We start from the raw sequence: 22,634 nt of genomic DNA on the forward strand, positions 1-22,634 counted from the left end.
TCCAAAATACTTTAAGATATTATTGAACTTCTAAAATAATTATCTGTTACATGAAGGTTGATGGTGGAATGTGGCGGTTGATGCATGAAGTTTTTAGATTTTGGTTTTGTTTTTATTGAATAATGTTTCTCATTTCACGAGAACTTATTTTTTGTTTTATGATTTCATTTATCTAGTTTTTTTTTCTATCACTAATTATGTTTATCTTTCGCTTGATTTTGAATGATCACGTTTGATGTTTTTTCTTATTTTTGAATCGATTTTACTTATATTTTGGCTATTAAAATATGTACAAATCATGTATTTTAAATCCGAAGAACCGATTTCATTTATGTTTTAGTTACAAAATAGGTACAAATCATGTATTTTTAAACTGAAGAACCGATTGGGACCCGAACCCGAAAGTACAATGGATTATACCGGTTCTTTGAATATTTACTAACCCCGACCCGAACCCGATAGAACTCGAACCGGTCCCGAACCGAAATTTTATATAACCCGAATGGAGTTAATTTTGATAAACCTGAAAAACCGAAACCCGAATGGATAAAACCAAAATCCGATTGGGACCCCGAATGCCCATGCTTATACAAAACGTATAAAGTCAACTTTGGTAGTAAACTAATTAAACCAAATGTAGAGTCTGACTGAATTGTACCGTTAGAATAAACTTTTACTCATAAAAATATTTCTACTCTAAAAATAATTTTACTCCAAATCCCACTAAAAGTTTACCAATCAAATGAAATACATTTTTCATTTTTCATTTTACTCTATTTACTATTTAAATGGGGGAAAATATAGACTCATGGTTATTCTACATTTTACTAAAGTGAAAGTGTTTCTTTTTATTTTTCTTGTTTTTCACCAATTTTTTTTTCCATTCATTTCCACTTTTTTTCTTTTAGTCTAGTTTACTATACAATTACCAATCAAACCCGTAGTCAAAAGTTGAAGCTATTAAACTCAGATATGAATGTCATAAAGAGGATAAAGGATTGGGGTATTAAACTGACGGAAGCTGCGAGGGAATTAAAAGAGCGGTGACATACTTAACCTGCAAAGAGAAATGTCAAATCCATCATGAAAATTGACAGTGCCTGCAAAAATGGTCAGTAGCACAAAGCCCCTAACCATAAAAAAGAAGAATGCAATAAGAAATAATAATAAAATCACAGAGTGACGCAAGTGACTGAGGATAGTTAACGTAAGGTGTGCATGGATGCGTGTCATAACGTTTATTGAATTCAATGCCCTCAAATACCGTTGAACTGTTGAGTTAGTTTGATATTTTATTTGGTATTGACTCAATACTTGTTCTTGCCTCTTGGTAAAGGATTTCTCATATTCTACATTTTTTTTCCAACATTTGACTCATATTCACTTCAGAGAATTTTAACTTTTTGATAAGTATATATGTCCTATAACCAAGCGCTCGTAGCTTGGTGGTAAAGGAGGTACAGCTGTACTGCCCGCCACCCGGGTTCGAGTCTTGGCCACAACGGATTTAACATCCCTTCCGTTGGGGTGCTGGACCCCTTTCGAGGGATAGTTGGGATTGTGGCTGCCCAGATACCAGAGTTATCAAAAAAAAAAAGTATATATGTCCTATTTCCTAGTATATTATAAGAAGTTATGAATTTGTAAATATTTTCTGTAAGTATTTAAATATGATGTAATATAATTTATTTTCCAGACGTGGTTCTACTGTGCTATAATGTGCTTCTAGCAAATAGCTTGCGCGAAGCCATTACTCCAACAGTGAAAAAGGTCATGTCTCAATAAACAGATATTTCAAAGCCCTGACTGTATAAAAATTTATACACGTAAACAAAACAAACGCATTACTCCAATAATCCATTCAGATTGGGATGCAATAACCCATTATATGAAGTTAGTTGTATTGTATTTTGGGTAAAGTGACTAAAACAAAACCCTTAAAAAAATGCGCGTGTGTATGTATCAATGTATGTGTTCTCTCATGACGGCAGAGAAAGAGAGAGCGATGGATCAATTTCGTAGAAAGAGATAGTCCATGCGGTGGTCGCAGAAGAGTGTCAGATCTCTCTATCTCAATTCTCATTTCAGTGACAAATCAGTGCCCACCTCCATCCATTTCTCTTCCTTGCGTTTGCTTCTCTCTTTACATACACACTTCGTTACATATTCATTTGTCTCTCTTGCGTAGATGTGACACATTCAATATTACCCACTATGTATTTCCATCTGACATTAATATGTCGTGGGAATGATGTATTTCTAACCTTTCACTACTTATAAGTTATAACCTTCTCAAATAGCAAAGCAATGTCATATTTTTAATAAGATTGAAACTGTTTACAGAATCGACAATGGCGTGACATGAACTAACTTAAGTAGATTACTTAAGTAGATGTAGATACTAAGCATAATTAACGGCGGGTCTTAATTTGGTTCTTAAGGGGTGGGTCCCACTGTTTTTATAAAAACCGTGTCTTCCGCGTCTTTTATAAGGACCAAGTTTAACTTGGTTCTTGCACTGTTCACGGATTCCGTTGATACATGGTGACCCGCGATTGGTTTGTCTTTTTTTTTATCAAATAAAAAAAATCAAATAAAAACCCGTGCAGCGTTAATCATGTTCTAAGAGCTTATTCAGTTGGAAGTGATTCATATTAAAATGACAAATTCATTATTCTTCAAACATATTTTAAATATATATATATATTATTGAATTTGCTATTTGATATACTTTATAATCCATTGTAGTATTTTGCTAGCATTTCTTAGTTACAAATATTAAAAATATGCTTTCATAGTTTTAAATAGTGGTTTAAACAAAATTATGGTAAATTTTCAAATCAACTAAATTCATCTAAAACTCATTAAAATTAAATCATTTTAAATTGAATACACACTTTTAAGTTTTAACAGTTCCTAGAGTATTTTGTTTTAGCAATTTTAAATGACAGTCAAAACGTTATATACTAATCTAAATCCGCATCTATACAAGTTTATTTCTTGAATTTACAACATGCAAAATTAGGTAGTGATTTGTTTTTCGTTTTCAAAACACAAATTAGGATTTAGAGATAATAACAAAACGAGAGCTGCACAAATTCTTGGTGGCCCCCTTTATGTCTCTCCACTGGTCAGCTATTTCGCCAGCGATCTTAACCGCGTCAGACGCCGTTCCAAGGAGTCCTCTCCTCGTAAACCCAACGGTGTACAAACCTTTCCCTCCTCTCCAGCTGTTTGGAAACGGAGTTTTCGGCATCCCTTCCTTCGTGAAAAAATCACTTCCCTAATTGAATAAAGGGAGGCATTGTCTATGATTGTTTCTAATTAATTTTTAGATGAGTGGGAATTATAGATGTTAAGCTTACCTGAAGCCAAGTAGGCACGTTACTTTTGTAACCAGTGGCAAATATAATAGAGTCAAATTCCTTTTCTTGACCATCCATAAACTTTGCTCCCTTTTTTGTAATTTCCTTTACACCTTCCATTATCTGCATTTTAACAATAATAAAACGATTAGCTCGACCCAGAAACAAAATTGATGTAATCATGACAACGTAAAGACGATTCACGGAAGCATATACAGAAAATGATATAACAAAACAAAAACTAACTTTTTCTGAAGAAGAAGAAAACTTTTTCAACAAAACAAACAAACATTCTTTAGAACATTAAAAACATTTTAAAACATTTGTAGTTTCCACATTAACAATAACACATTTCTTTTAGAACGTTAGGTAACACACTATTATTTCGCGGGCACTGCAGAGTTATAAATAACTCACTAGAAGGTTAGGTAACTACTGCTAAATTTCTCAGGCCACGCAAGACTATCACAATTAAAATAAAAGAGAAGTAAAATCTTCAGAAGGAAGTCTTATTTCAATAAATTAAATAAAGGCAGATATGGTTAAACCCACCTGAATCTTGCCAGATCTGATGAGAGTCATAGCTCCGACGTCAAGAACCGGAGTTTTTCCGGTGAGATTCTTTAGCTCAAGCGGACCGGTTTTTGGTCTGCGTAGACCTAACCGGTCGGTATTTCCAAACGACAGATTAGCCATCAGTAACAAGAACTTATCAACAAACCTCAATGGTAAACATTTGAGAAGTGTCATCCCAATTCCAAATGTTGACAGCCCAAGTATCTCCCTTGGCAACACATGAACCTACATTAAGAAGTACTAACATTACTAATTCATGTATTAAAACCAAAATGAAAGTAAATATGTTTTGATCACTTACTGTGTTTCGGACAACAAGATGAGGAGAAGCGTTATGTCGAACAAGATCCAAACTAATCTCCATGCCGGAGTTTCCACATCCGACAACTAAAACTTTCTGTTGTCGGAACTCTTCACCGCTTTTGTATTCACTTGCGTGAATAATTCTCCCACCGGAGAACTTCAATATCCCCGGAACCTCCGGCACGTAAGCGTCTGCGTTCTCACCGGTCGCAACGACAAGCCATTTGGAGAGATACTCTGCGCCACTTAGAGTCTTTACTCTCCATAAACCGGAGGAGGAATCGTAAGAAGCGTTTTGGACGTTCTCATTGAACCTAGGGACGATGCCAAAATGCGAAGCGTATGACTCAAGGTAGTCCAAGAACTCGTTTTTAGAAGGGTATTTTGGGAAGTTTTCAGGGAAGTCCAAGAGTGGTAATCTACAATAGTGTTTAGGGAGATGGAGTTTGAGTCGGTCGTAGGTTTTGGATTTCCACAGAGATGCTATTGAATCGGAACGTTCTAGGATCAAAGAGGGGACTCCACGGCTAGAGAGACATGCAGACGTTGCAAGACCGGAAGGACCGGCTCCAATGATGATGGGACCATGTACGAGGATAATCTGTTTGGTTTGGTGGCAAGAATGAGAGTCCATTGTTGTATGGAAAGGAGAGGATGGTATTGATATAAGCTTTTGAAGAGTGGAGGAGACTAAAAGAGAGTGAGATATGTTTTACTTTTTGAAAAATGTTCTTTTGAGTGAGAGAATGAATATGGAATTTATAGAGGGAAGTTGCAGTTGGGGGGACCTTCTAAGATTCTCTTAGTGACGTTCTCTTTACGTATTGCGAACATAGTACATTTGTTTTTTAGATATATCTAAAGTGTAACACTAAAAGGAATATTCTTACTTTCTTTAGGAATATGAATAGTGACGGCAGATTGATTAATTTAAAGAGCTATAATTAGACGAAAAACCGGTGTTCTAAAAATTAGTTCGGTTTTTAAACGGTAAACCAGTCATAAACAAAACTACTATTTATTTTAAAAAATTGACTTTAGTGGCACTTGAACACGTGTCTTTGCACTAATATCATTTCTTTTTTTTTTCTTCTTCTTTTTATTTTTTCTCAAAAACAAAAAAAAATCTTTTCTTTTTATTTCACTGAAAGTTATATTGATAGATCAAATACAAACCATAACTTATAAGAAACTAACAAAAGCCGGTGAGTTTAATAACTCCCGGAAACAAAAGCCAGACAAACCCTGGAATCCAAGGCCGGCAAATTAAAAAACAATCCCCAAAACCAAGATGAAACTACAAGACCAGATTAAGTAAAACAGAAACTAAATCATAGATCAAGCAGCTATACATATACATCCTATGAAGAGAGTTACACAATGAACATAGAAATAGAAAGAGGAAAGCACCAACGTCGAGCTTTATTGGGGTTGAAACACGGATCTTAATATAATGCTCCGTTAAAACACGTGAGAGGAGACAACAGATAAACCGAAAGGAGACCAACCCAGGGAGGCGAGTGATGTTAGGAGTTTTCAAGGCTCCTAAGACAAATGTTGTAGTATAAATGATTGTCGAACCAGTTCTGAGGGATATCAAAGCACTGAGAATGCAAGTACTCACTTAATCTAAGTGCAACCAATGATTTAGATGGGTTTTAAGCTATGACTAAAACTAAAAAGCAATAACAGAATGATACTTTCTTGACTAAGGGAAAAGAGAATTCATGGGCATAGGGATTAGACCTTGGGTGATCAAGTATCGAACTAAGGATGGCAAATGATCAATCAAACTATCAACCTTAAGCCTAGACACAATTCTAAGCAAGCTCTATGTCTAGATGAATGCTCATTTGCTAACACATCTCAAACATCAAATGTCTTTGGTTGAATAATATGAAAGCAATAATTACTAACAAGTCTATTAGCTATCTTAGCACCTTTAACAACAAATGTCTTTGGCAAAGTATACTAAAAGCCTAGGAGAGTTGTCTCGGGCATTTCATCGAACACCTTTCGGGTGAGAAATGCCTAAGGATCAACAACTGAGTGGCCAACTCAGAAGATGCATTATGATTACTCTACTAGCAAGGAAATATGAATGATCTACACTAAAACATCCTAGCTCTAACCTAATCACCTTTAATCTCCCTAACCCATGAATTCCAAAGGTGATTACTCACTAATCTCCATGATTCCTCTTAAACCCATATTGGATTTCAGATTAATCATGTAAAGAAATAGATAAGAAATCAACACAAGAACATAGCAAATCAAAACCCAAGAGATGAACTTCTCAAGAGAGTTTTTGTGTATTTCTCCAAGATAAAAGATAAAAGATAATCTGCCACTGGTGGCTTACAAAGTATTAAAACATAGGTTTTTAGAAGTGCAAAACGTGCCTTCAAATTGCAAAAAGGTCCCCAAAAAATTGTAAATTTCGGCAGCAAAATAACGCGGAGCGACTTGCAGGTGTCGCTCCAGCAAGTCGCTCCAGAGCCACTTTTAGTGTCTCCGACAGCACAAACGCGAGCGACCTTGGTGTGTCACTCCAGCAGGTCGCTCTGAACATCGGGAGCGACTTCAGCACGTCGCTCTGGAAGGTCGCTCCAGGGTCAAATATGTGTGTCTCCGGATGTGAAAACGCGAGCGACTTCGTGCAGTCGCTCTGGATGAGTCGCTCCGGGATGTGGTGCACAGCGACCTCATGTAGTCGCTCCGAGAAGTCGCTCCAGGCAGTGCTCGTCCAAAGACCACTCTAATCACCTCCTTTGAGCTCCAAATGCACCCAAATGTCTCCAGAAACTCCATGTGGTACTCAAATACCTGATAGAGACATATGTATGCAAAATGCAACCTAAACATGTCTAAATCCTAATCTATATGATGAAAATGTTTATGAATGAATGGATAAAACAATGTAAATATGCAAGATATCAACTCCCCCAAACTTGTTCTTTTACTTGTCCACAAGTGAACTTTCTAGAACTCATAGGGAGAGAGGTTGAAGGTGGGAGCACATAGCCAAAAGAAACACAACTAGCACACTCTCTTATTACACTCTAGCTTCTCTAGGCCTATCTTAACTCTTTTTGTTCTTACACTCATCATCAAGCATCCACACATTCAAATCAACCAACTCTCACATTCATTAAGCACAAAACATCAGGTGAATTCTTGCAAATGGTCAGTTGGTCCAAGTCATTTGGTTGGGTAAGGGAAGGCTTTTATTCAAGTGATTCAAGAGGTTCAAAACATATGATCTTTAAGGTGGTTTACTCTCGAAACAAGTAGCCTTGACATTGCACATAATATATCTAAGAAAGGGATCAACTCATGCATACAATGCTCAATCTCCATTGTTCTACCCTTTTCCCAAACATACAATTACACAATCATTCCCAAATGTCAAACCCAACTCACATCTCTCACCAAAAGATCCTAAGAACTTTAACTCCTTCTCTTTGAAATCTACGAGGGATTTTTCACAACCTCAAAACATTTCTTAGCTCCTAACAACTTTGCTAGCCCCCTTTTTCTTTTTTTTTCTTTTTTTTTCTTTTCTCTTTTTTTTCGTTTTTCTTTTTCCGTTTTTTTTTTTTTTTTTTTAGGCTGGGGGCCAAGACTTTCAAAACTTGAGCTAGAGGCTTCTATACTGGTCCCAATAGAACAATTCACTTAAGCACAAAAAGTCTATTCTTTTCCTTTTTCATTTCTCCCAAATCATAATCACAACACTCACCCCCACCTATAGCTAGACAATAGAGTGCCCAATCTAGCAAGAATGAAGATCAAGCATTGTCGTTCCCGATACTCTCAACATTATGCACATGTAAGACTTTCCGAAAAAGGCCTCACTCATCAAACAATGAAAGCTTAAAAGGAGGAAAAGGTTTTGGGAGTGGTCTACCACTAGAGTTTGTCAAAAAAGATTGGTATAAAAGATGTGACAACTCAAGTGTGTATAGCCATGACTCAGTACACAAGGGACCATGAGCAAGAAGCATTAAGTTCGTTCAGTTCAAATAAGGTTGTAGTTGGCTTCAAAGACTGAGTTTCAGCAATCAACAAGTTTCAGGAAGAGTTTTCAAGGCTCGAAACATACAAGTCTTTTTGAGAGGTGCAAAAGCTATCAAGTGCAACGTAGTGTTCTTTACAAGGCATTCAAAATCATTGCTCCCAATGCAAGTGAATGCAACCTATATGCTCTAGACTCTCCTAAAAATGCAAATGATGCAAACTAAATGATTGATTTTTTTTTTTTATCTATGCAAATAGGTATGCCATGCATGACTCAATGAAACAACATCAAAGCAAACATGATCAAATACTTGGTACCTCCCCCAAACTTGAGTTACACAGTCTCTGTGTCGTCAAGTAGAGAGAGATACCGAAAAGAAGACTAATATGCAAAAATGAAATGGTATATACAAGGGAGTGTGGTGGGTTACCTTCTATAGGGAATGAGTAGAGGGAGATGCTCCCTCCTCGTCGTCCTCAGGTGGTAACTCTTCAAGGTGCTCATCAGCAGGAGTGCCCATCTCTTCAATGTAGAAGGCTTGCCCGAACACAGTTGGTTTCCTCATTTTCCCCTTGATGTCAAAGTGGAGGATGTTCTCTTTACCCAAATGGAGATCAATCGTGCCCTCCTTCACATTAACAATAGCTCCTGCTGTAGCTAAGAATGGCCTTCCTAGAATCAATGGATCTTGAGCCTCCTCACCCATCTCAAGCACCACAAAATCTGTAGGTATCTCATACCTTCCAATCTTCACAGGGAGGTCCTCTAAGATGCCCACAGGGTACTTCACTGAACGATCAGCTAACACCAGAGAGAGTCTACACTTCTTGTACTGAGTGAATCCAAGCTTCTTTGCAACAGACAAAGGCATCAAGCTGACACTAGCTCCCAAATCGCAGAGACTTTTCTCAAATACCATAGGTCCAAGAGCACAAGGTAGTGTGAAGCTTCCTGGATCCTCTAATTTCTCTGGAACATCAAGCCTCTGGATGATGGCATTGCACTCATGGGTAAGAATCATCATGCCTTCCATCTCCTTCTTCTTTGCAGCTACAACATCTTTCAGGAAATTGTTGTATTGAGGAATCAACATGAAAGCATCGATGATGGGCATTGCAACCTGAGCTTCACTCATTTGCTTCTCAAACAGAGCCTTGTACTTCTCTAGCAGCTGCTTCTTGAATCTACCAGGGAATGGAAGTTTGGGTTCATAGGTAGGGGAACAAAAGAACTTTCACTTGCTGGAGTAACAACTTCACCATCCTTTACTGTCTTCTTCTCCTCTCCAACCTTTCCTTTACCTTTGGCTTCCACTATCTTCTCCAAGATCTCGTCATTGATCTTCTCATCAACAATCACCACTTCATCATCTATGTTGATGGCAACCCCCTCACCTAGTTTCTCAGCATCCTTGGTGAGGGTTCTAGGAGGTAACTGCTTACCACTCCTAAGGGTGATAGCTTTGGCCTCCTTGGGATTTTGGTCAGACTTTCCAGGTAGAGATCCTTGCTGGCGATTCTGGTGAGTGTTCATGGAAGCAAATTGATTCTCTAAATTCCTGACTGTAGAAGCAAGGTGTGAGAATTTGTTGTTGAGCTCATTGTAGCTCCCATCAATCTTGGAATGAAGGTTCTTCAACTCATAACCAACTTGCTTCTCACTTCTAGTCTGAGACTCCAAGATTTGCTTCAGTAAGGTATCAGTGCTGCTCTCTTGAGGAGCAGAGGAACCAGACGAGGGGTTTTGCTGAGGCTGATAGCTGCCTTGCTGGTTGTTTCTTGGCGGATAGCCACTCTGTTGGTTGTTTGGATAGGATTTCTGTTGGTAGTTGTTGTACTGAAAGTTGGGCTCCTTTTTGTACCAGCTACCATTGTTGTTGATGAAACACAACTCCTCTTGACCTTCCAAACCCTCAACCTCATTGACAGCAAGTGGATCTTCCTGCTTAGAGTTACCAACAAATTTCAGCTGCTCTTGGGTGGCATTTTCAGCAATGAGTAGGTCGATCTTGTCTTCCAAAGCTTTGATCTCTTTCCTCGTCTGCTTATCATCTGTTCTACTGCCTCTGTCGTGGTCTCCACTGTAGACTGCATCACTCTTTACCATGTTGTCAACCAGCTCTTCTGCATCCTCCTCAGTTCTCCCCAAGAAGAACTCATTGCTAGCTGTATCCAGTCTGGCTCTGTACTTAGGAAGAGCACCACGGTAGAATGTGCTCAGTAAGCTCTCCTTAGAAAAGCCATGGTGTGGGCATTGAGCTTGGTAGCCCTTGAATCTCTCCCAGGCTTCACTGAAGCCTTCCAAGTTCTTCTGTTGAAAGCTGGAAATCTCGTTTCTCAGCTTAGCAGTTCTTGAAGTAGAGAAGAACTTCTCCAAGAATGCTTTCTTGCAGTCATCCCAAGTAGTGATGGAGTCACTGGGTAGAGACTTCTCCCACTGACGTGCCTTATCCCCCAAAGAGAAAGGGAATAGCTTGAGCTTTAAGGCATCTTCGGACACACCATTGGTTTTTGACAACCCACAGTAGCTGTCGAACCTGTCCAAGTGATCAAATGGATCCTCTAGAGCCAAGCCATGATACTTGTTGTTCTCGATCACGTTGAGGAGTCCTGATTTGATCTCAAAGTTGTTGGCTGCCAAGCGGGTGCTCGGATTCCCAATCTATGACCATGAATGTTGGGGCGGTCGTAAGTGCCAATGGGTCGAGCTGCTCGCTGTTGGTTTTGAGGTATGTCTCCCATATCAGTACTCAATCTCTGCAAGTGAGCCTGTTGCTCTTCTTCTCTTCTATTTCTAGCACACTCTCTCTCTAAAGCTCTGATGTCTGCAGCTATTGGAACTAGGTTTGATGGACCCCTGCTCCTCAAGTTCATACACCTGTAGATTAAAGGGAGGTGAAGAAAGAGAATCAGTACCAAAAGAAAATAAAAATGACTTAGTCTCAAGCAAGTGACTAAATCTCAATGTTCAAATCTACTCAGAATTTGGCAACAGCGCCAATTTGATGTTAGGAGTTTTCAAGGCTCTTAAGACAAATGTTGTAGTATAAATGATTGTCGAACCAGTTCTGAGGGATATCAAAGCACTGAGAATGCAAGTACTCACTTAATCTAAGTGCAACCAATGATTTAGATGGGTTTTAAGCTATGACTAAAACTAAAAAACAATAACAGAATGATACTTTCTTGACTAAGGGAAAAGAGAATTCATGGGCATATGGATTAGACCTTGGGTGATCAAGTATCGAACTAAGGATGGCAAATGATCAATCAAACTATCAACCTTAAGCCTAGACACAATTCTAAGCAAGCTCTATGTCTAGATGAATGCTCATTTGCTACACATCTCAAACATCAAATGTCTTTGGTTGAATAATATGAAAGCAATCATTACTAACAAGTCTATTAGCTATCTTAGCACCTTTAACAACAAATGTCTTTGGCAAAGTATACTAAAAGCCTAGGAGAGTTGTCTCGGGCATTTCATCGAACACCTTTCGGGTGAGAAATGCCTAAGGATCAACAACTGAGTGGCCAACTCAGAAGATGCATTATGATTACTCTACTAGCAAGGAAATATGAATGATCTACACTAAAACATCCTAGCTCTAACCTAATCACCCTTAATCTCCCTAACCCATGAATTCCAAAGGTAATTACTCACTAATCTCCATGATTCCTCTTAAACCCATATTGGATTTCAGATTAATCATGTAAAGAAATAGATAAGAAATCAACACAAGAACATAGCAAATCAAAACCCAAGAGATGAACTTCTCAAGAGAGTTTTTGTGTATTTCTCCAAGATAAAAGATAAAAGATAATCTGCCACTGGTGGCTTACAAAGTATTAAAACATAGGTTTTTAGAAGTGCAAAACGTGCCTTCAAATTGCAAAAAGGTCCCCGAAAAATTGTAAATTTCGGCAGCAAAATAACGCGGAGCGACTTGCAGGTGTCGCTCCAGCAAGTCGCTCTAGAGCCACTTTTAGTGTCTCCGACAGCACAAACGCGAGCGACCTTGGTGTGTCACTCCAGCAGGTCGCTCTGAACATCGGGAGCGACTTCAGCACGTCGCTCTGGAAGGTCGCTCCAGGGTCAAATATGTGTGTCTCCGGATGTGAAAACGCGAGCGACTTCGTGCAGTCGCTCTGGATGAGTCGCTCCGGGATGTGGTGCACATCGACCTCATGTAGTCGCTCCGAGAAGTCGCTCCAGGCAGTGCTCGTCCAAAGACCACTCTAATCACCTCCTTTGAGCTCCAAATGCACCCAAATGTCTCCAGAAACTCCATGTGGTACTCAAATACCTGATAGAGACATATGTATGCAAAATGCAACCTAAACATGTCTAAATCCTAATCTATATGATGAAAATGTTTATGAATGAATGGATAAAACAATGTAAATATGCAAGATATCAGCGAGGAAGATAACCTGTTTTTATCTTGCACCAACACATTAATATCCACTAAGACAATTTTCAATGGTACACTATAATTTTCTCTATATTTTACTCTAATATAGGATAACTGAGTTGGATTTGCTCAAATGGTTCACTCTATAATAGAGTTACTCTATTTAGTGTAAATTATAGAGGAAAAAATAAAGTCCTCTTGGAGATGCTCTAAAACGCATTGTTACCACTTTGTAATATATATAATATATTATATAAAACAGAGTTATAAATCTGGTAATCTACAAAATAACATAATGGTTCGACCTGCAACCATCATTGTTCGGTCACACGAAGAAGTCTAATTAGATTTCTTTTTATGTAGTACTGATTTGGTAAAGGCTTTAGTTTTTTTTTGTTCAGACGCTTAACATTTTGGTCACACGAAGAAGTCTAATTAGTTTTGTTTATGGAGATTTTTTGTTCTTCCGCTAGCTTGTAGTAAGAGCATCTCCAACCCCACTCTAAAATAGAGTTTAGAGTGAAAAATGCTTCAATAGTACATTATTTCTCACTCTATTAAAAATAGGTGTACTCCAAATATAGAGTAATTTGTTTTTTTTTATTCATCACTCTATTTTCTACTCTAAAATAGAGTACCATTGGAGCAAATTCAAACTCTATTATAAAGTTATTCTATTTTAGAGTAAAAAATAGAGTAAACCATTAGAGATGGTCTAAACTTTGCATTCCTCTTTGAATGAAATTAACAATTTGACGGAAAATAAAAAAAAACTATCAAAATCTTGGCATTCATAAAAATTAAATTCAAATGAAAATACAGTTGCTAACAAACACTGAATGACGGAACTAAACACAAAAAAGAAGAGTTCTGAGAACACCACGAATAAGATTAGTCAAATTGATTATCAGAGTTTAGCAAAGTGGAATCTACATGGAAAAAGTTGAGTTATCTCAAGTTTATATGATTGATCTAGGAAGCCTAGATATAGTGTTTCTGATTATTTTATAAAACTTGAATAATGTAAAAAAAGTTCAAGAGACTGAATGAATAATAGAGAGTGGTGAAAGAGGCATTGGAATAGTAAAGTGGCAGTCCAAAATGACAGTGTAATAAATGGAAAGCGTGAAGATTAAGTAAATTATTTGCTCTTCTTCCCATTCGATTTTGGAAAAAAGATTGCCAATCATACAAAAATCAATCAAACAAACAAACAAACAAGAGGAACGACCAATAAATTGGCTGAAAATTTGAAAATAGTGATCTATGAGAGAATGCTTTCGTGCATTGTCTTTGCTAACATCCATTTCATTTTCCTTTTCAAAGTTTCTCAGAATTAATACATGCAAAACTTATAAACTTCCAATTTTAAACAATTCAAATATTTATTATAAGTCTATCATAGTTAGATAAAACTAATTTGTTGTAAATGTATTTATATATTTTGACACCCACCCAATATATAAATTAGATGGTTGGTTGTGTCCAGTCCACTTTCTTCTAATCCAAACAACCTAATTTTCGATTTTAGTAAGAAACATTATCTTTTATACAAATTATATAGTAGACAAACCTATTATCTTTTTGTAACTTGTATTTCTAACATATGTTGCTTTCACTTATCTCAGTTTTTTTTTGTTTTGAAAAGGACACTTATCTCAGTTTTCTTTTCAAAATAATATAGTTCTCTGAAACATGAGCACATAAGTATACATTTTTTTTTGAAAAAACACATAAGTATACATTACAAGGAAATGGGTTTAAGAATTAATTAATTTAATTTGTTGTAACAAATAATTTGTTACTTGGTTAAAAATGAAACAAATAGTATTAAATAGATCTATAGAACTACAATTTGATTACGGAGTGTATGAATGTGCACCGAAGATTCGCACAAGAAAGCAAGCATAATTCATTCACATGCTTACTCAATCAAATTTATAGTTTTTAAATCAAAATTCAGAACTCATTAAACCAACAATCTCAATACTTGGGACTTTAAAATTTATAGCTTTGATATTAAACTGGATAAGACTCCAAACTCCAAATTATATATGGTGTACGTCGACATATTGATCTTATTTTTGTTGAGCTGTCTTAAATTACAATGATTATATCATGACTCGTGTGATGCATTTGCCATTTGGCCACTAAATATTACTTTTTTCCTGGCAACGAGTAAGCCATTTTATTTTTTCGTAAAATGCTAAAATTTTAAACATTTTATGTTTTCGACAGAAATACAACCAAGATTTGAAGCGAACTAATCAAATAAAAATTAAGCAACGCCAAATATAAAAAGTCAGAACGACTAAACGATCAGGGAAACGCAAATGCAGGAAGGAATTCATATGATCTCGAATAGCACAAATCCAGTCTTCCAACGACACACAAACAGAGATTAAGACGATGCTTTGATGCACGAATTTTAATCTTTCGAATACTGTATTTTTTTTCTTTCTGGTAAAGCACTATTGAATACATGAATGTACATAATTTCTTGAATCGTTTAATAGAAATATTTGGCGGACTACAACATTCTGCTCATCTGAGGGTATTTCCATCCATACTTCATTTTTTCCTCTAAAATGGAGTAAAAGTGAATATGGAGTAAGGAATGCTCCAACCCAACTCCATATCTCACTCCATAATGAAATTTACTTCATAAATGGAGTAAACTATTTTTTGTTTGGTCATCACTCCATTATAGAGTGAGAAATGGAGTAGGATTGAAGCAATTTTATTCCATTTTCACTTTTACTCTATTTTAGAGGAAAAAATGGAGTTTTACATTGGAGATGCTATAAGAGTACCTTGGATAAATTTGGAGACGCGGCCTTGTATAAGACCATCTCCAATGGCTTACTCTATTTTTTACTATAAAATAGAGTAACTCTATAATAGAGTTTGAGTTTGATCCAATGGTACTCTATTTTAGAGTAGAAAATAGAGTGATGAACAAAAAAAACAAATTACTCTATATTTGGAGTAAACCTATTTTTCACTCTATTATAAAGTGGAAAATATAGTACTATTGAAGCATTTTTTACTCTAAATTCTATTTTAAAGTAAAAAATAGAGTGAGGTTAAAAATGCTCTAACTAACAAACATAAAAAAATCACACAACATTTTGATTATCTGAATCTAAGTACTTCGCAAGTTTGCAGCCAAATTTTCTAGGGGAATCTAGGGGCCGGACTCTATAGGAAATGATTAAAAGATGGCTATTATGACTAATTCATGACTTTTAAAACTAGTTATGGGGAAAGAAAGCACGTTGTAATGATGAAATATACTAAAGGGTATAAACAAATAATTGAAAGTACAATTATAATCATTGATATGAATTTTCCTGTTTTCTTTTAACTTTCGTTATAAAGCTGCATAACAAGTGCCATGCATGTGGTTGTTCTCTAAAATGTAAAGATTCATCTTATACTATTAAATAACATGAACATATTCCATAGACCTATTCCATTTAGCTACTAAGACCATGATTAACCCATGTTCTTAGGATGAAGTTCTTAGTTTTTAGCTTCGGCTAAAAACATTTCTTACCTTTTAACTAAAAAAGCTAAAACTGTCTTTTAAATAAAAGATATAAAAACCGATTTTTAGCAAAAAAAATATAAAAGAACAAAAAACAAAAAGTATCAAATTATGAGTTAAAAACCTCAAATTAAGAACCCGGATTAATCATGCTTTAATAATTTTAAAATAGAAACTCAAAAATTTAAAAGTATATTCATTAAATTATCCTATTTTTGTGTAACAAATGGCATATTATTATTATTTTCATCAATGGTTTGTAAACGAAGTCTTGATAAATTTTTAGGATTTACAACAACCTCCAAAAAAACACACGTGTACTAGTTTAGTCAAATAATTGTATCAGCTAAAAATGTTGATAACATAGTAATCAGTTGTTTCCTGCCCTTTTTACGTACTTATTTTATGTTAATAGTATTTTTATATGATGCACCAAATTAAGTTGCGCATGCATGCTTTAAGATTTAAGTATTTGACACCGGAGAGAACGATTTAACTATGTTATACACCTTTACTCAGCTATTCGCCAAAAGGGCCGGTTATGGAAAAAGAGCTAGTATTTCTTTGTTTTTGTTGGGGGTAGCCCATCTAATGAGAGCTTCATCATGATGCAACACTATTACGAAATTCACACTAAAACGAGTAAAAATTTTCCTTGGTTAAATAAAGTTATGTTCATTTAGGGTCCAACTGGTGACACCAATTGAGAAAAAAAATTGCAGGAAATACTATGTTCTTCTCAGTTCCCGTCTTTTGTTACCAGTTAAAGGAAAATTTTATTACTTGTAGGAATTAGAAATTCCCCCACGTTCCTTTTCTTATGAGGAATATAGTGTAAATATATTCCATGTCAAATTAGATAAGGAATCGAAAGGAAAACTATAAAAATGGTAAAAAATATATATTAATATGTTAATGTACCAAATAAATTTATAGAAAACTGACATTTTAAACCAACTTCTCAGTGTACGTAGGTTTGTCTTCTTCTATATAACAGTAGTTCATCAAGCTTTTTCTTCATATAACCCTAATACATCTAGAAACAAGAGAAGAGGTAAACTATACTTTTAAGATTATTTATTTTGTGTATAAGAAAAAACACAACGCACTGATCAGTGTTGGTTAATAATAAAACTTGTTTCATGTATTTATATTATAGCTATCATGTCAACTCCAAGAAATCAAAACGGAGCACGTCGTGGACGTAAGTCAAACAATGAGGCAAGAACCACAATCGATGGTGAAACCACTCGTGAAGGCCAGGTAATTATGTTATATAATTTTTTCTGCAGTAATGAGCTGTATAAATGAGATATTTTAAGTTAACAACTAGAAATATGTACTTTAGTATCTATGGAAAGATAAAAATTGTCAAGTTATGCTTGAACTTGTCATTGCGGAGTTAAGAGCAGGAGACTACCGTAGTAGAATGCCCGATGCTGCTGCTAAGAAAAGAATTGAGAACAAATACTTTGAGTTGGTGGGAGAAAAGATTTGTTGGGATCCAGAAATAACTAACAAAATTTGTTACCTGCGTAAACTATGGAGTATCAATGGTCAACTGATGAAACGTACTGGAGTTGCAGTTTATCAATCTACTGGACAAATAGATATGATGCAAACTTGGTGGGCTGATCGGATTGCAGTAAGTCTTTATGCATATACAATTAACTATGTTCTTATTAAAAATCTAGTAACCTACATTTTTATGGTTATCTATGTAGGAATATGGAAATAAAGGAAAATTTGTTAGCGTGTTGCAAAAAAAACCGTTGCCGTTCAAAGATTTGCTAGACCAAATTTTTGGTGAACATGATGTTGAGCAAGATGAACGTTATTCTCCGCATATGCTTGGCCAACATATCCAGCAGATTCAGCCTTCTTTGCCTAGCAATGATGACACGGTATTTGACCAAATGCAAGAAGATCAAAGTGTTGAACAAATTGCAGATGCGACTAACGATCAAGGATCCCAACCGCCAACTCGAAGAACATCAGCCCGTCGCCCTCCAAGAAGAAGAAGTAGTTTTGAAACACAGGTTGAGAGTGGATTTCAACGTGTAATAGATACTCGGCAAGATATTTTGGAAGAACTACGGTCACGAAAAGTTCAAAAGCTATCATATGGTGATGCGACGGCTGTTCTAGAAAAACTACCAATTGAACAACTTGGAGTGTTTTGGTGGGCAGCAAATAAGCTGTTGAAGAATGAAGTAGATGTCCGTGAAGCATTTATAAAAATAGAGAGTCAAGATATTAAGATCAGATATTTGGAGAGTTTAGTTGGCATAGATAGATACGGCAATCCATGCACTCATGTTGATCTGCTAATGACAAGTCAGAACGTCTTTCAAAATGTTGGAATGACTGGAACTAGTTCAATGGGAACTGAAACTGTTAGAACTGATTTCATGGGCTTACTTGGGATGCACTCTTCTGAGTTAGAAGAATCAACAAAAAATGCAGCACGTGTAGTCCATATACATGATGATGGAAGTGATGCTGAAAAGCTTGTTTAAGTTTTCTGAGATTTATATTTTGGTGTTTGATATTTATATGGATTTTATTTATTTTTATTTATAAAAGCATGAAGTTTTTCTAAGGATTATATCAATAATAAGTTTTATAAATATATATGCAGGATCTTCGTATTATATATTTACTTTCTCGTGGAACTGAAAATCTAGAAGAAGATGAGTTAGTGGAGCTTATGTTATTGGAAGAAGAAGAATTTATGCAAAGGTGCATGCATCCTATATTAGAGTATTACAAAAACAACTTTTGCAAGAATCCAATGAACAACGTGTGGGGAAATGGTTGGAAAATAATACGGGAACAAATCTACAGCAATGAAATCTCGTGCCGTACTCTTATTCGTATGAGCTCAGAAGCGTTTATCCGTTTATGTGAAGTCCTTGAGAAAAAGTATGGGTTACAAGAGTCGCTTAATATTAAAGTCGATGAGAGTGTTGCAATTTTTCTTGTTCTCTGTGGTCAAAATGACACTCAACATGACATCAGTTTAAGATTCGGTCATGCCCAGGAGACTATAGGTAGAAAGTTTCATCATGTTCTGGGGGCAATGGTAAAATTGGCAGTTGACTACTTACGGCCAAGAACTGCTTCTGAGTTTGAAGCAATATCTAATAGTTTACAAGGAGATAAAAGATATTGGCCATATTTTAATGGATCTATCGGGGCTCTTGATGGAACACATGTACCCGTAATGGTGACTCCAGGTCGTGATGCATTACGATTTGTGAACCGGAAAGGAACGGCAAGTCTAAATGTTCTAGGAGTATGTGATCACGATATGCTTTTTACATATTGTTTCGTTGGAATGGCAGGATCAACACATGACTCTAGAGTGCTAGATACCGCTATGCGCGATGATCCGTTGTATCCTAAACCTCCTGGAGAAAAATATTATCTCGTAGATTCTGGTTATGCAAATAGACGTGGTTATTTAGCTCCATACCGAAAAGAAAGAAAAGAAGGTACTCGATATCATCTTCAAGACTTTATAAATTGCGAGCCTCCAAGAAATAGTAAGGAAATGTTCAATAGATGGCATGCATCATTACGTTCAGTTATTGAACGTACGTTTGGTGTATGGAAGAAAAAGTGGAGGGTTTTAAATGAATTCCCAAGGTACGACATCTCCACACAGAGGAACGTTATATTTGCAACAATGGGGCTTCACAACTTTATTAGGTGGAACAAAATTAAAGATGTTGATTTTGAGGAAGCGACTATGGAGAACAGTGGTGTGCATATGCATCAAAGTGAGAATGATTCAGATGATGAAAATGATGTACGAGGAAATGAAGAAACATCAACGACAGTTTATATGAAGATTGTTCGAGATCAGATTGCTACACAACTGTGGTCAGATAAAAGACTTGGCTCCCGTCGAGTATAGGTCAGTATGTGTTTTTCTCTTTATTATTATATACAAATTCTTGGATATATCTATATCTCTTAAAAAGCACAATATATACTTTCAGTAACACAAGTTTTTGTTTTGTAGTTATGAGCTACATGCATTGTGGCAATTGAACTGGACATGGCAACATGAAGCGTAGACCAAAAATCTTGCTTATATTATTTATTATTTTTAGAGTTAATTATCTGATTATTTATTGTTTGAAATTTTGTTCCTTGTTTTGGTTACCATTCACTGATAATTTGTTACATTCCTTCTCTACAATTTTTCCTTCTAATTAATTCCATATCATTCTTTTAGATTCTTTTCCCCATGATTTCTTTTATTTTTAAAGTGATCACCAGTTGGACCCTGAAGATTTTATGGCCATTCAAAACAAAAGAAATTGATTAAATCTGGTTAAGATTACCATAGGAAAACAAGGCCCAAAAGATAATATTCTTACTGTGCCAAGTAGTCTATGAAATCTCATACAAGGCCCAAATCAACGAGTGAAACGTCGTCGTTGTAGCTTTATTATATCACCCACGTGCATCCGCGAGCGCGTGGTTTTCAATTCCTCAATCATCTTCAGATCACAGCCCCTGAATAATTTCTCTCCTCCAAGAGAGACCAGAGAAACAGATCGTATCATCGCAATAAGCGAGAGAGAACTAGAGAGAGAGAGAGATAGAATGTCTGGAATGGTAGATGCGAGCTCGTGGGGCGCAGCGTTGGTAAGGATCTCGCCGTACACATTCTCGGCAATCGGAATCGCCATCTCGATCGGCGTCTCTGTCCTCGGCGCCGCCTGGTAAAATCCAAATCTTCTTCTTATTCTTCTCCTTATCCACGTCGTTACAATCATTCTCCTTTCTGAATCTGCGATTCACCAATCTATCTGCTTCTCTGATTCAAAGGGGGATTTACATCACCGGGAGTAGTTTGATCGGTGCGGCCATTGAAGCTCCTCGTATCACTTCCAAGAATCTCATCAGGTTCGTTAAAAAAGTTGAAGTTTTTTTATTAGTTTCGTGGTCCTTTGGTGTTAATGTTGTGAAGGGTTCATTGAAAGATTCTATGATATGGAATCGTCTCTGAGCAGCTGATTCATGTTCGTTTCTTGGATATTTAATCACATAATGATTAGAAGAAAAAAAGCAGTTGACTTTGGATCCAGTAGTTAGAAAATGAGAAACCCATGATATCATATGGGTTGGTAGGGTGCATAGATAGTGTGAAGGCTCTGGCTTTTTGGGGGTTGAAGCACTGGATGTAATGATAAACAAATGTCTTATCTCTCTCTCAGCAGAAACTTATTTAGAAGCTCTATGTCAAATGAGAGGAAAAAGATGAAAAGTCTGATTTAAAAGCGTCTATGATGACATAATCTTTGGTGCCTTGCCATTCCCTTAGACCATCTCTGAACCATATTGAGTAGATAATTTGACTCCTAAGGAATGCTTAACCGGGACTACTTTTGTTTGAAATTTGATTTATTGTTACAGAGCTATAGCCTCGGACTAAGATGCTCTGTAACAACTAATGTTGACAATGACATTACCACAGGTCCAACACAACCCATTTCTGAACCATATCGAGCTGGGAATTTTGCTCTTTGGAATGCTTAACTAGGATTGTAATTTAATTGGTTGTTACAGAACTTTAGGCACAGACTTTGATGCTGGAACAATGGAATGACCAAGCATTTGTTTTTCGTTTTTTTTTCTTGTCACAGTGTAATCTTTTGCGAAGCTGTAGCTATATATGGCGTCATTGTTGCAATCATTCTGCAAACGAAGTTGGAGAGTGTCCCGTCTTCAAAGATGTATGACGCTGAGTCTCTTAGAGCTGGATATGCAATCTTCGCGTCTGGAATCATAGTTGGATTCGCCAACCTTGTATGCGGGTCTGTATAATCATTCTTAACTCTCCTTCCTCACAGTGTTTCGATTTTTTGGGATTCTATTTTCAAATATGCAACCAAGGGGTCCACATTTTCTCTGCTGCAGGTTATGTGTAGGGATCATTGGAAGCAGTTGCGCATTGTCAGATGCTCAGAACTCCACACTCTTTGTGAAGATTCTTGTGATTGAGATCTTCGGAAGCGCTCTTGGTTTGTTTGGAGTTATTGTGGGGATCATTATGTCCGCACAAGCAACATGGCCGACCAAATAGACACAACCCATCCAGTCTGCAACTCTGGAAAAAAGATTGTTTCTTGATTATCTTCATTGTTATATGGGATACTCTCATGTCTAGAAGAAAACCCAGTGTGAGAACTGAAGAACCTCTTTTGTATCCCTGATTTTTTTTGGTTTTTGTATTTTTTTAAAAACCTTTGGAATAAGCCACTTTGGAGAACATCTTCTTGTTTGTATTCTCTTTTAATCAAAGACGAGAGTTTGTATATGACTTGTTGTTGGCTCTCTTTGAAATTGAAAGTTCTATTCAGTTAATAAGCTTCTCTATACCGTTAT

The 22,634-nt window shown here is 36.4% G+C and overlaps 3 protein-coding genes and 1 non-coding gene across 4 annotated transcripts; 3 read left to right on the forward strand and 1 right to left on the reverse strand.

The window, feature by feature from the left end:
• Positions 1-604: 604 nt before the first annotated feature.
• LOC106359798 (probable indole-3-pyruvate monooxygenase YUCCA1) lies at positions 605-5,666 on the reverse strand. The gene is made up of 4 exons (XM_013799430.3): positions 4,243-5,666; positions 3,918-4,166; positions 3,366-3,488; positions 605-3,283 (listed from the first exon to the last, which is right to left on the reverse strand). The coding sequence occupies exons 1-4, from the start codon at positions 4,876-4,878 to the stop codon at positions 3,059-3,061; spliced, it is 1,233 nt and encodes a 410-aa protein (XP_013654884.1). The 5' UTR covers positions 4,879-5,666; the 3' UTR covers positions 605-3,058.
• Positions 5,667-10,501: 4,835 nt separating this feature from the next.
• On the forward strand, positions 10,502-10,608 carry LOC125577531. Its single transcript, XR_007315938.1, has one exon. It is a non-coding gene; the product is annotated as a small nucleolar RNA R71 (small nucleolar RNA).
• A 2,500-nt stretch (positions 10,609-13,108) lies between these two features.
• LOC106358984 (protein ALP1-like) lies at positions 13,109-20,518 on the forward strand. Its single transcript, XM_048738892.1, has one exon. The coding sequence runs from the start codon at positions 18,865-18,867 to the stop codon at positions 20,149-20,151; it is 1,287 nt and encodes a 428-aa protein (XP_048594849.1). The 5' UTR covers positions 13,109-18,864; the 3' UTR covers positions 20,152-20,518.
• A 192-nt stretch (positions 20,519-20,710) lies between these two features.
• LOC106361138 (V-type proton ATPase subunit c''2) lies at positions 20,711-22,613 on the forward strand. The gene is made up of 4 exons (XM_013800841.3): positions 20,711-20,968; positions 21,075-21,152; positions 21,893-22,063; positions 22,167-22,613. The coding sequence occupies exons 1-4, from the start codon at positions 20,850-20,852 to the stop codon at positions 22,330-22,332; spliced, it is 534 nt and encodes a 177-aa protein (XP_013656295.1). The 5' UTR covers positions 20,711-20,849; the 3' UTR covers positions 22,333-22,613.
• The last annotated feature ends 21 nt before the right edge of the window (positions 22,614-22,634 follow it).

This window comes from Brassica napus, chromosome A8, assembly GCF_020379485.1.
Source record: "Brassica napus cultivar Da-Ae chromosome A8, Da-Ae, whole genome shotgun sequence".
Taxonomy (NCBI): Eukaryota; Viridiplantae; Streptophyta; class Magnoliopsida; order Brassicales; family Brassicaceae; genus Brassica; species Brassica napus.